General features: G+C 60.1%; 1 protein-coding gene across 3 annotated transcripts in view; it reads right to left on the bottom strand.

Moving 5' to 3' along the window:
• Nucleotides 1–13,263, bottom strand: part of PARVB (parvin beta) — a 74,881-nt gene that overhangs the window by 23,787 nt on the left and 37,831 nt on the right. For all 3 annotated transcript variants that reach the window (XM_040490596.1, XM_040490597.1, XM_040490595.1), the window contains 4 exons: nt 11,596–11,698; nt 4,974–5,114; nt 3,273–3,388; nt 363–421 (listed from right to left, as the gene is read on the bottom strand). In XM_040490596.1, coding sequence (XP_040346530.1) covers nt 363–421; nt 3,273–3,388; nt 4,974–5,114; nt 11,596–11,698 — 419 coding nt within the window. The remainder of the gene's footprint in view (nt 1–362; nt 422–3,272; nt 3,389–4,973; nt 5,115–11,595; nt 11,699–13,263) is intronic.

A 13,263-nucleotide genomic window follows, 5' to 3' on the forward strand; every position in this document is an offset into this window, starting at 1 on the left:
TGAGCCCCGCGTCGGGCTCTGGGCTGATGGCTCAGAGCCTGGAGCCTGTTTCCGATTCTGTGTCTCCCTCTCTCTCTGCCCCTCCCCCGTTCATGCTCTGTCTCTCTCTGTCCCAAAAATAAATAAACATTGAAAAAAAAAAAATTAAAAAAAAAATTTTTTTAAATAAATGCCAAACCAAACTGCTATCTTGCCCTTCCTCATGAGAAAAAAAAAATCTTTGAAGAAAGCACACGCAGGACATACAGCTAGGGCAGGGCTTGCATGAAAATCTCATCCTAAGGCTGGCGGGGGGGGGTTGTCGCACAGAAATCAGCCCCCCCGCGTACGTGCAGGTCCCCGGCTTCCACAGGCCCACTTACTCGGTGGTTGTGGTCAGCTCTTCCGTGATGTGGCTGGAATGTAGCATGCCTTCCCGCTTCTGCAAAGCCCAAAACGAACAGATAAATCTACAAATACGTGGGCAGGCAGAGGGGACGGGAGGGAGGGCATCACTGGCAGGGTAAGCGAGCCGTGTGCGGATGGCCCTGGGGCCGGGAGTCCGCCTGAGGACAGCATCCGAGCCACGCCCATGGTGGGTGGGCTGCAGGTGGCCACAGCGGGTGACCCTTTCAGTGGCTGGAAACTGCCCCCTCCCCTCCTCCCAGGCTCTCCACCTTGCCCTGAGAGCTGGCAGCTATGGGGGGTCTCAGGGGAAACCCTAGCTCCCGAAGGGATTCCCCGGTGCCGTGCCGCTGGGAGAGTAAGTAAGGGGCACGAGCAACACAACATAGGGAGGTGCACTCGACTGAGGCAGGGGCCCCCCCGCCCAGAAGTCATGTCCATTCGGAACCTCAGAACGTGACCTTGTTTGGAAACTGGGTCTTTGCAGATACAGTTAGTTAGGATGAGGCCATAATGGACTAGGCAGGTCCTAAGTACAGCATGACTGGAGTCCTTATGAGAGAAAACACACACACACACACACACACACACACACACACACACACACACATGGGCACAGAGGGAAGAGGTCATGTGACGACACAGGCAGAGCCTGGGGGGACACATCTACAAGGCCAGGAATGCCAAGGGCTGCCGGAAGCCACCAGAAGCCAGAAGAGAGAAGGAAGGATCCTCCCCTGGAGGCTTCAGAGAGACCGGGGCCCTGCCAACCCCTTGATTAGTAGGACTCTGGCCTCTGTTACTAACGCGGGCTGCAAGGCTCAGGCTGGTCCTGGTTTTCCAAAGCCATCTGACCCCTCCGTTACCCTGGGGAGCTTGGCCTTGACCCGGCAGGTGGAAATGCTCCTTCCTGGCATCAGGCGAGGGTCTGTTGTTTCAAACAGCCAGGTCGCGGTATTGTGTTACATACAGCAGGCCGCGGGACGTCACCCTGTGCATGACAGACTTCTCCGAAAGCCCCACGGGTGTGAAGAGGCAGCAATGGTGGGACTGAAGGGGGTGGTGGTGGGCATCGGGGGCAGCCTGCATGTCACGGGACCGCAAGGTGCAGCTCGGGCGGCCAGCCCACCCAACCACTGCGAGCCCCTACTTGGACCCCTCGAGACACGGGGAACTCCCTTCCTGCTGGCCAACCCACCATGGACACCTCTTGAGAGCTGAGCTCCCCACCCCTTTCCAGCTCGGCCTCCAGGGAACTCTCAAGCAACCAGCATGGGCGGCCATCAGCGGCCTCAGGGCCTCGGCCTGATTCCCAGGAGACTCAGTCCACTACGGGAGGTTGGAGACACTTCTCTCGCTCACGCGTCCAATGTGCATTAGGCACTTCCTAGGTGCCAGGCCCAGGGCTGAGTACCGGACACGTGAAGCTGAGTATTTCAAAGGTTTATAGCATCCGCTCAGTTCTATGAGGAACTCGCTGCAACTCCGAGAAATCAAATCAAATGGTCTCCCAAGGCCATGCTGCTCTGTAGTGAATGAGACCCCTGTCCTCATCCCTTCCCTCCATGGACCCCCACACTCCTTGCATCTCCCATCTCAGACCGGATAACCGGACGTGGAGGGACAGGCCCCAGGGCCTGGGAGGCAGGCGTCTGAGGCCTGAGGCCAGTCAGTTCCCGGGACCTCCTCTTGATTCACACCCCTTTGGACGTGGCCCTAAGAATCCTTCCGTAACCCTGGTCAGGCAGGAGGCACCAGCAAGGGCTTGCCCGGGTCAGTAAAACTTTCTAAAAACCCAAGAGTTCTTGGACCAAAGTGCGGGCCTGAAAGGAAATACCTTGATTACCGAGCTACACGGCACTCATGGGGCCCCCGAGTCTGACGGACGCGCCCGCGTGTCCTTGGGAAGCCTTTCCCGGCTGTCTGCCGCGAGTGAACTGTCCAGGAGAAGGGCGGCAGGGATGGTCTCTGTCTCCATCACCACCACTGACCACAAACATCCCTCCTCGGGAAGCAAGCGGGGCCAAGTGGCAGTGGGTGACCCTCGCCTGATGCCAGAAAGGGGCATTACTGCCGGCCGGGTCAAGGCCGAGCTCCGGGGGTAACGGCGGGGTCAGACGGCTTTGGGAAAGTGGGGCCGGCCAGAGCCTTGCCGCCCACAGAGAGCGGAAGAGGGCAAGTGTGGAGCTGGGCATCACAAGTGCATAAGCACACAGACGTCCAGGCCCCGGGCGTTAACCTCACGGGTCTCGTGTTCGGAACCCGAGTGTTTTCCGCGTTCAGCGTCCCCAACAGCCTGTGCGCCCAGTAGGTGCTTCATGCACATTTCACAGGACAAGCGCCGAACACAAAGCCACTTGAGGGGTGTCTCCCCTCAAATGCAGGGGACACGGCAGGAAAGGCCCCTCCTCGGTCAGGAGGGCCCTGGCTCCTGCTTCCACGTCTCCAAGTGAGGCAAGAGAATGAACTCCAAGAGAGCGAGCCGGGGAACAAGGGGGTAACGGGGAACAGACTCGGAGGAGCTCTAACCGGGGCATCTGTTCATGCCGCTGGACTCAGCCCTCTCCGGTGAGGAGCAAGCTCGTTCAAGAGAACTGAATTCCAGCTACTTGGCTTTGGAGACAGATGAATGTTCTTTTTAAAAAAGTCTGGAAAATTCAACACGCTCGTGCCTCTGAATCCGCCTCCCTCTCCAAATCAGGGCCGCTGCTCCCGCTCCGTCATTTGGACCAAAGCCACGGTGAGACACACACTGGGTCAGGCGGGGAGGACAGAAGGTGGCCTCTTAGGGGAAAAAGAAAAGGCAGCAGGAGACCTACGGGAGGCAGCTGGCCCGGCGCCCTTCCCGCGACGCCACGGGCAAGCCCACCGCCCCATCCCATACTCACCCGCACCACCACCACCTGCACGGACACGTGCTCCGGAAGGCGGATCGGGGCCCGGAAGTGCATGGCCAGGGCGACGAGGAGGTGAAGGATGGCCACGAGGTTCTTCCCGTGAATGGCTGGTCGGGGGAGGGAAGAGGGAGCAGCTATAGACCAGGTGAGGCAGGAGCCCGGAGCCCCGGCCCACAAGGCAACGAAGAGACGTTGCGTCCAAACGAGACCGCGGAGAACAACCATGGAGAAAACAGTGCGGGCCGCGGGAACACGGTGGTGACGAGCCCCCTGTGTTTCTGTTTTCTTTCCTGTCGGCTACAGGTAACATGTCTAACCACTTTCAAGGGCACGGGTCTGGGGGCTTTTGGGGTTTTTTTGAGAGTGAACACAAGCAGAAGAGGGGCGGAGAGAGAGAGAGAGAGAGAGACAGAGAGCAAGTAGGAAAGGGGCAGACAGACAGAGAATCCCAAGCAGGCTCCACTCGACGCAAAGCCTGACACGAGGCTCGATCCCACAACTCTGGGATCATGACCTGAGCTGAAATCAAGGGCTGGATGCTTAACTGACGGAGGCACCCAGGCGCCCCCAAAGCAAGGTATTTTTAAAAGGCGTCAACCGGGTAGTGTGAGAAGGAGACAGAGTGGGCAGGAGAGCGAAATTAGCACAAGGGAAGGGGAAAGATACAGCTTTGCTCGAGCCCTCGGGCCCAGCCGTGGTCACAGTGAGTCCTGAGCAGGACTTCACGGCTTGCAAAACACTCGATTCCCCCCCCACCGACGGCCCCCACGACCCAGGAGGTAGGCTGGGGTCTGTGGCAGGTCTCGATGCCAAGAAACCGGGTGCCAGTCTCCTCACCACAGCCTAGAGCTCATCCCTCCGAAGCACAGGGGCCCCTGGTGGCTGCCGGGGGGGGGGGGGGCCTCTGAGCCGGGCCCTGACTGCCCTGCTGGGGGGACGGTACCTTCTGGCTTCTCTCTCTTTTCTTTAACGTCTTTTTTAAGTTTATTTATTTTTGAGAGAGAGAGAGAGAGCGAGAGCGCACAAGTGGGAGAGGGGCAGAGAGAGAGAGGGAGGCACAGAATCCGAAGCAGGATCCAGGCTCCAAGAGCCCGACGCGGGGCTCAAACTCGTGAGCTGCGAGATCATGACCTGAGCCGAAGCTGGACGCTTAACCCGCTGAGCCCCCCCCCCGGGGCGCCCCGGGGCTTCTCTTGCTTCATTTAACCCTTCACCTTTCAGGCTCCGCCTCTAGGCTGGAAATACCGTGAGGTCACCTGCCTGTAGTGCCAGCACGCTCCGTGACATACCCCGGGGGCCGGCGTGATTCCTTTCCCGAGGACCTGCCACAGTGGGTCACGGGTGAAACAGCCCTTTTGGTGCTGGCGCCACGGGGACCTGGGGTTGGGTCCCTTCCACGAGCCCCACGGAGCTCCTCTGTCTTTCCCCTCCTTCCTCTGCAAGCCGCCCCTGACGCCCCAGACCAGAAACAACTCCTCTCTCCTCTGAAGCACGGGGGACAAGAAGATAAGACGGGAGACCTCCTCTCTCACCTAGGAGCTGGCTCCCAAGCATGGGGACGCCGTCCTGTCCCAGCCGCCTCCCATGGGGCAGCAGCCTGAACGGGTTTGGAAAGCGCAGGCCCAGAAGCCCCAGCGAATGACACCGTGGAGAGCCGAGGGGACAGGCTCTGTGTCCCCCGGGACTACTCACAGTCGACGGTCCACTGGAGCGCCCAGCCGTGGGGCCGCAGCAGGCCGTGCACAGCTTCCAGCACCGTCTGCAGCTTCTGCCTCTGCCCTACCTCGGACTGCGTCACCTCCGCCACGTTCAGCTTGCAGCCGGCCAGCTTTTCTGCAACAGGAAGGGGCAAGAGCAGGAGGCAGGGCGTCAGGGCCACCCGCTCGCCTGGCCGCAGCGGGGACCCTCCTGTGCCAGGGGGAACACATCTTCCCTGAGCAGCGGGGAGCCGTCAGGACATGGAGCCCCGCAGCTCCGAGCTTCCTAGTCCTTCCTTGGGGAAGGACGCCGGGAAGGAAAGGGGGTGTGGGGTTCGAGGGTACAACCTGGGAACGCTCCGTGCACACAAAGTGGAAAAAGCGACTCGAGGTGCCCTCGGAAGCAGGGGGCTGGCGTGCAGGGAGGGAGCTGGAGCCCAGGAGGCCGTGCGGTGGCCTCACGGCGGGAAGGGGGCTCCGAGGAAGAACACAGAGGGTCTCGGATGTGGCCTCTGACACCCGGACGCCGCGTAAGGACCACGAGACGCTCCCAGGTACCGCCGCTACCTCGTCACCCACGGGGAGGGGGGAGCAACCCGGCGGAGCCACACAAGACCGGCCACCTGGAGGTGGGGGACTGACCCCAAGCCCGGCCTCAGCCACGGGGCCCCTCCACGTCCCCGCCTGCTAAGGCGTGGGTGTCTCCGGACGGGTCTCCTCCGGGAAGCAACAGCAGCGGCACCGCAGAGGCAGAGGCACCTGCGGGCCGGGGGGGCGGCTGCTGGCCGTGGCACCGACGGGAGGGGCAGCGTAAAAGCAGCGCAGTCCAGGCTGGTCTCAGTGGTCCCCCCAGAGCCCTGGGCTCAGCATTTGCTCTGGAGGCCCCGCTGTTTCAGCGTCCTCTCCCCAGGTCCTCTCCTCCCTCGAAGAGAACAAACGCAAGCACTTTGGACGCTCCCTCCAGGATGATGTTATACAGCAATGCCTGGGGGGCTTGGGACACGCCCTCCCTCCTCCTCCCTCCTCCTCCCTCCCTTCCTTCCTCCCTCCCTCCCTTCCTCCCTCCCTCTCTTCCCTCCTGCCCACCTACCCACCTCCCTCCCTTCATCAGCTCACAATATGAGCACCTTCTGTGCGCCAGGCACTGTCCTGGGGCTAGGTGCAGCACAGACCAGAGAGCTCTCTAGTGGGGAGGCACCACATCTAAGTAACATCAGGTCAGCAGCGGTGAGTACTAAAAACAAAACAAAACTCTGCCGCAGGAAATGGGAACGGTCCCCATTTATATGTTTTGATGTCCCTCCGCATCGAGTAGGTCCTGGCTGAAATAACCCACAGCTGTCTGTCTGCATGATCACCCTGAAAATACACAGCAGCCCCCCCGCCCAGGTGTTACAGGGTGGAGCAGGGGATCCTGGGGAAGGAAGGAGGGTTACAGAGGTGTGTGGTCTGAGAGCCTTGCCCACCAGAAGGGGCGCCCAGCACACCTCTGCCGTCAGCTCCGCCAGCCGACCCTGCAGACTGAACACGGCCGTGGTACCCGGGCGGGGGGTGGGGAGGAGTGATGGAGACGGGAAGGGACCTGTGCTAGCTCGTTAGGGCTGCAGTTCCAGAACACCACGGACCCGGGACTTAAGCAGTGAAAGTGTCCGTGCTCGAGATCCTGGAGGATGAAAGTCTGAGATCAGAGGGTGGACAGAGCTGGCTTCTCCTGAGGCCTCTCTCCTTAGCCTGCAGACGGGCCGCTTCTCGCTGTGTCCTCACATGGGTTTCCCCCCTCCCGCCCCCACCATGTGTCCTTGTCCGATCTCCTTAAAGGGACACCAGCCATACGGGTTTAGGGTCTACCCCCAAGGACCTCATTTTAACTTAACGACCTCTAGAAAGACCCAGTCTCCATTCGAGGACCTGGGGGTTAGGACTTCAACTTATGGATTCTGGGGGACACAATTCAGCCCAAGACAGGACCCGAGGAGGCTGGCTACGCCTGGGTGCTGTCTGCGGCTGTCCTGGAGGGCTCTGCCCCGTGGGAGAGAATAAAACATCTGGCTGCCGGCATTTCCAGGCATCACTCTGCCTACGGACGGGCTGAGGGGGCGGCTCAGGGCTGTGCGGCGGCCAGGACCTGCCTTCAGAGCACAGAAAGGGATGGAGGAAGGGGAGGGCGGATTCTCGGATGCGACAGGCAAACGGGGGTGATGCTGAACGCAGGGCCGTGGACACTCCTTACGCCGGAAGGGCCTGCCTCTTGCAAGGAGAAGGGAGTGCCCGGAGTTAGAATCAGGACAGGAGCCAGCCGGGGAGCCCCCGGGTCCCCAGCGTGGGCACCCTCCCTCTGCCCACAGAAGGTCCACCCGCAGAAGAGTCACATCCACCAAAACCTGCCACCTGGCAGGGTCAGCAGCTGCCTCAGAGTCTGCTCCCAAGAAGAGGGACACGTCTGGGGTCCTGCCAATGACTTGCACTTGGTGATCTCACGAGGCCCAACCCAGTCTGTGTCCTCACAGCCACTCCCGCCTCCTCGAATCACCTTCTCCTCTACCCCTCCCTCCCGAACACGCGCCTGCCTGGTGCTTCCGCCCTCATGGGTGGACCCTTCAGACCCCTCTCGGGGCCCCTCCGCTTCCCGACCCCTTCCCGACCGCCCGGGGCCCAGGCCTCTGACCTCTCCTCTCTCTAGACGCACAGAAGTCAGCTTTGGCCTTGGCACTCAGCCACAAACTCCTCCTGGCTTTGGCTTCTGCCCTTGGACAGGGAGCCGAATGTCTCGTCTACACTCCCGATAGGACTCCTGGTGTCCCGGGCTCAGGGGCCACGTGATCGCACGGGTGACGTCATCAGCGATACAACCGGGCGAGACACGCTGATTTCCTGTTAATATCTGAATATTCTCTCCCTTTGTTCTTTTCCTCAGAGGAGCGTGTCAAACCGTCTGCTTGACACGTGGGAGAGAAGATCTTCCAATGGGAAGGGAGGGCGTCTGCTCCGTGATAAAAAAGGCTGCCCGAGCCACAGTGAGCCTCACGTCAGTCTGTAGGCGGTCACCTACGTAGCAGGCGGTCTGTAGGCGGTCACCGATGTAGCAGGCGGTCCCACAGCGGCTCCAGACCCAGGGCTGCACCTGCTGGGGCCACCGGAAGACGGGGACCCAAAGGACATGCCTTGCGGGGCGAGAACCCTTACCAGACACCTGCTCTACAGACGCCCCGTCACTCACCACCAGGGAGGCACCAGCATCCTTCGTGAGCAGCCAAGGCTGAAACGTGGATGCAAATTCACAGCCTGTCCTGGGATCCGGACACAGGGTACTACGGCCACCCTGCTAACACGAAGGCTTAGGACACGACGTTTTTTGAGCAATTGGGAGAATGAAGCCACAGATACGTGCGAAAGAACCAGAAAGAAAAAATCTAAGGGAGTATAATACTCTTGAGTCTGCTTCTGCAAACGCTAGGAGGCATCTCCCCCAGGTCAGGGCACTGTTTCAATAACAGCATCACCCACAGCCAATTCTTTGGGTCCGAGAGACAAAGGGGAGCTAGGTCTTTGCCACGGATGAGGAGGGCAGCTGGTGACACGTCGGAAGGCTGCTCGCACCCGGGGTCAGCCTAAGGTCCGTGGGCTCCCGCCCCTTCTCTATTGAAAAGGAGAGTCTGCCATCACATATTTCTAGTGTAGTGACCCCGAGGACAATGCAGTCCCGGACAGTGCTGAGGGTGACCCTGAGAATGACCCTATCAACACGACGATCCAAACCATTAAAATTCTGGGGCACCTGGGTGTTTCAGGCAGTTAAGCATCCAACTCTTGGCTTCTGCTCAGGTCATGATCTCGTGGTTCACGGGTTCGAGCCCCACGTGGGGCTCTGTGTGGAAGGCTGCGCTCTCTGTCTCTTTGCCTCTCACCCACTCATGCACACATGTAGGCGCACTCCTCTCTCTCTCTCTCAAAAATAAACATTTTTTAAATAAATGAAAATAAATAAAACTTCAAAATCCTGACATTGTTTGCTATTCACGTACAATTTGCATACAGCATTATATTAGTTTCAGGTGTAAAATACAATGGCTCAACCTGACCATTCAATGTTTAAACATTTCTTAAACGTTTACTTATTCTTTCATAAATAGGGAGAGTGTGCGCACAAGGGAGGGGCAGAGAGAGAGACAGAGCATCAAGCAGGCTCTGCCCTGTCAGCACAGAGCCCAACGCAGGGCTTGAACTCACAAACCACTGTGAGACGGTGACCTGAGCTGAGATCAAGAGGCGGATGTTTAACTAACCAGCTGAGCCAGCCAGGCAACTCCCACCCCCAACATCTTTAATAATAAACTTGTGATCATTATTAACAATCCCGATAACATTTCAGATTTATTCTTGGACCGTAGAAGTCATTCTAAGATGGGGATCCTTGGCTCAGCCAAATACCTATGAACTCTCGGCCGCACGGCATCCAGCCAAATCATGAATCTGAACACCCTCTCCAGGAGAGGCCATCGGATCCCACGGTGTTAAACATCATCTCTGCACCGCCGAGCTCCACCCCCAACCGGCCGCCGACTCAGGGAGGACGGGCCCCCACCGAGGTAAAGCCACCTCCTCGTCCCCCACCCACCTCGCTGTTCCCAAGGGGCTCCTCGTTCACCGGGTGCTCAGAACACAAACCTGGCTGTCGGCCTTGACTCCTCCGGCAGCCTCCACCTCCAACACACCCTCCCGGGGTCTACACCTCCACCTCAGTCTGAGCCTCTTTATCTGAGGCCCAGGCTGTCCTAACAGCGTTCTGACTATCTCAGCTCCTACTCCCGCCCCCCCCCCCGCCCCCTCCATTCTGTACCCAGAAGCCCAGGTGACTTTTTAAAACCCTTAACTCAGATCATGTCACGGCCCTGCTCAAAACCTCCAGTGGCTCCCTGTCACTTGCAATAAAAGCCTTTGTCCACCAGAGCTGCATGTGATCTGGTTTTATCCAGGCCCCCACCCCCTCCCCCCACGTCTCGCAGCCTCCTGTCACTGGGCTTTAAATGCTACAGCCTCTTCCTCACCTCAAAGTCTTGGCCTGGAATGTTCTTCTGAGGCTGGCTGTGCAGACGCCTGCTCAGATGTCCAATCTCCAGAGGGGCTGCCCCCATCGCCCGGCCCCTCTCTGCCCCGTGACCCTCTGGCTTCCTTTCCTTGCCGTTGGCCACTCTCTTAAAGCGTCTGTTTACGACCCATGATATTTCTCTTTCTTCCCTCTGCCAGAATGCAGGGGGACAGCTGGGCGAGGGGGACCCCCTCCCTCTTGCTACCACTGCGTCCCCAGAGCCTAGATCCACACCTGCCACACGATGAAACGTTGCCCAACAGAGGAATGACCAAAACAAACATGACAAAGGTACTTTCTGAGGGCAAGATGGATAAGGACACGACACGTGGGCCATCGATCCTGCGTCCTCCGCGTGGGTTACTGGGCGGTTTCCCTCCTCCCAGTCCCCGCAGGGTTCCCTCCAATCAGAGGGTCCCCCAAGAGCGCCCCGCACAGAGGGCGTAAGCCCCGCCCAGGAACGCCCCGCCCAGGAACGCCCCGCCCGAGGAAGGGTCCTCCCTCCCTGGGCTCCCTCCCCTGAGCGGCGGCCCCTAGGCCCTGCAGCTGTCAAGTCTCTGCTACGACAACGGGGAGAAATGCGGTCCCAGGGCAGCTGGGAGCCCAGGCAGCAGGACGGCAGCCCCCCCCCCCCCCCCGGATGCTGGGGGCTCAGGATCTGCTCTTGACCTCTAGGAAGCGTGTTATCCACATACAAGGGGACACTGCGTCCTTGAGGCCACCTCGCAGGGTGTTCGGGGACCCCCAAAACACATCAGAGCGCCCTGAAGCTGAGGGACCCTTCGGCGTCTTGGGGGGCGGGGGAGGGGAGGACCCAGACACACGGTCCTTTCACTTGCGGCAAAAGGAGCCCACAGCCCCTGTGGTGACGAAACTGCAGCGTCCACACCTAGAAACCGTGGCCCTGCCGCTCACAGGAGCTGGGGGACTCGACAGCCCCCGCGCTTGCTTTCGGGGCTTTGTCTTTGTTTTAACCACCACTCGCTGGCGGGAGACGGCGTGCCAGGTGCCCTGCATCCGTCGCTTCGGTGCGGGACTTCCGCTGGCCCCAGCGACAGCTGTCACCACCCGCACCCCACACCCGTCTGCCCCCCGGGGCACAGCCCACTCACAGAGTATCTGCTGGGGACCCTCGGCCACCCACCCACCCACCCACCCACGCGGAACGAGCCGGCACAGGCCTCACCGTTGGGACGTGGGAGCACACGAGGCCGCCAGGAGGGCTGACCCGCACAGGAAGGGGTGATGCTCTTGCCCCATTTCCTTGCCCCCCCCCAACCCACAGGACTGCTCTGGAAGCCTTGTGTGGCCTGCTGCAGCCCCGAGGCCGGGGGCTCTGGCGGAATGCCCACTGTGGACATGATCAGAGAGCAGGCGGCCCGGGAGCCACCGCCGAGGAGCGTGGGCTCAGGGCTGCGGCTCTAAGGCTCTCAGCACGTGTGGCCCGTGCCGCCCTGTGGGAATCGAGCCCCGGTCCCGGCCCCGGGACCGCCCTGCTGTGGCCCTGTGCTGGGCACGCCCGAGGACTCACCCAAGAGCTTCTGCAGCACCTGGCCGTCGTAAAGGTCCTCCTCTAGCTGCTTCACGATGATCCTCTCCTCCACCAGCACGTCGTTGACCCAGTCGATGAGAACCTGGGGGCAGGCAGTGTTATGGCCTCACCCGCCATGCCACGTGGACCAGGGCGATGACTGGGCAAGCCCACAACTGAAGGCGGCTGGACACCGAGACGGACACGCCCCGGCACAGCGGCTGGGGGGGCAGGAGATGGGAAAGGCCCATCTCCCGCCCCCCCCCCAACACCTCCTGGGCTGCCAGACTTTCTGTGGGACTTCGTGAGAGGACGGGCAGGGCGCAGCCACCACGGTGGACATGGACGTCCTCCTGGCAGGAACTTGGGTACATGTGGAAACTGTCAGCAAAAGGAAAGGATGAACTCGTTCACCGTGGCTTGGAGGAGGAGGGATTACACGAGGAACATTAGCGGCTCTGTCCCGCGTGGCCCGCGGCCATAAAATGTCCATCCCTCCTCTCCCAAAGGATCTGCAGCTCGTGTCACCCTGAGCCTAAGGCCGTGGAGAGAAGGGGATCCCCTATGGCCCGTTACTGACAGGCTCTGAGCAACTCCCGTCCTTCTCAACGGCTTTCCTGAGACCGAATTCACACGCCACGCAGTTCACCCTTCGAAAGTGTGCCATTCGGCGGTTTCTAATCTGCTCGCAGGGTCATGCAACCATCACCACTGTTAACTGGAGACCAGCTTCCGCGCCCCAAAGAAACCCCGCGCCCAGGAGCAGGCACCCCCTACCCGCCCCTTCCAACCACTCAGCTGTTTTCTCTACGGGTTTGCCTATTCTGGATATTTCGCACAAACGGGATTTCATATGAGTTACATGCCGGTATAATACGTGATCTTTTGTGTCTGGCTCCTCTCGCTGGGCAGGCTGTTTCCAAAGCGCATCCGCGGCGACGCACGACGTGTCAGTACTTTTTTCCTTCCTGTGGCTGAATAATATCCCCGCGCACGGATCTATTACGTCTCACTGATCCACTCGTCGGGTGATGGGCGTCCGGGCTGGCGCCACAGTTTTGGCTTCGCCGAGTGATGGCTGTGATGTGGGCGCACCAGCCTGCACGGGGACCCGCGCTCTTTTCTCCAGGCCAGCCTTCCGCTCGAGACTTTTCTCGACGAGGCTCCTGTTGTCCTCACCGGTGACGTGTTGTGAGAGAAGACAGCTTTCAGCGGGGAAAAGATCCACGGAGAAACAGGGTTCCTTGGCCGCGCCTGCCGAACGCACGTCACGCAACGAAATGGACGCCTGGACGGACCGGATCCCAACACGGCAGCTGGACCCCACTCCCCTGCCCGCGACTTGACCGCACCATCAGCCCCCGGCCGAGCTGCCTCCCCTCCCGCTTTCCAGAACTCTCTTCCACGGACACCATGCTTGCCCGGCGTGTGCCCTCCTCTCTGACCACCCCCCCCCCTTCCAGTTCGCTTGAGGACAGGGTCCTCCTTGACCTTTACAAGGCAGGTCTCCAGGGTCTCTCCCTGGATGACTCTCTTCCAAGGCCAGCTCATGCCCTTCCACACCTTCCGACGCTGTCCCCAGATCAGAAACCCCTCAAGATACAGCCCCACCTCCACGATCCTTCAGCTCAGGTGTTCCGAAAAGCATCTCTGAAAGAATCCATCTCC

The sequence above is a fragment of the Herpailurus yagouaroundi genome, unplaced genomic scaffold (assembly GCF_014898765.1).
Source record: "Herpailurus yagouaroundi ecotype Mexico unplaced genomic scaffold, PumYag 182, whole genome shotgun sequence".
NCBI lineage: Eukaryota > Metazoa > Chordata > Mammalia > Carnivora > Felidae > Herpailurus > Herpailurus yagouaroundi.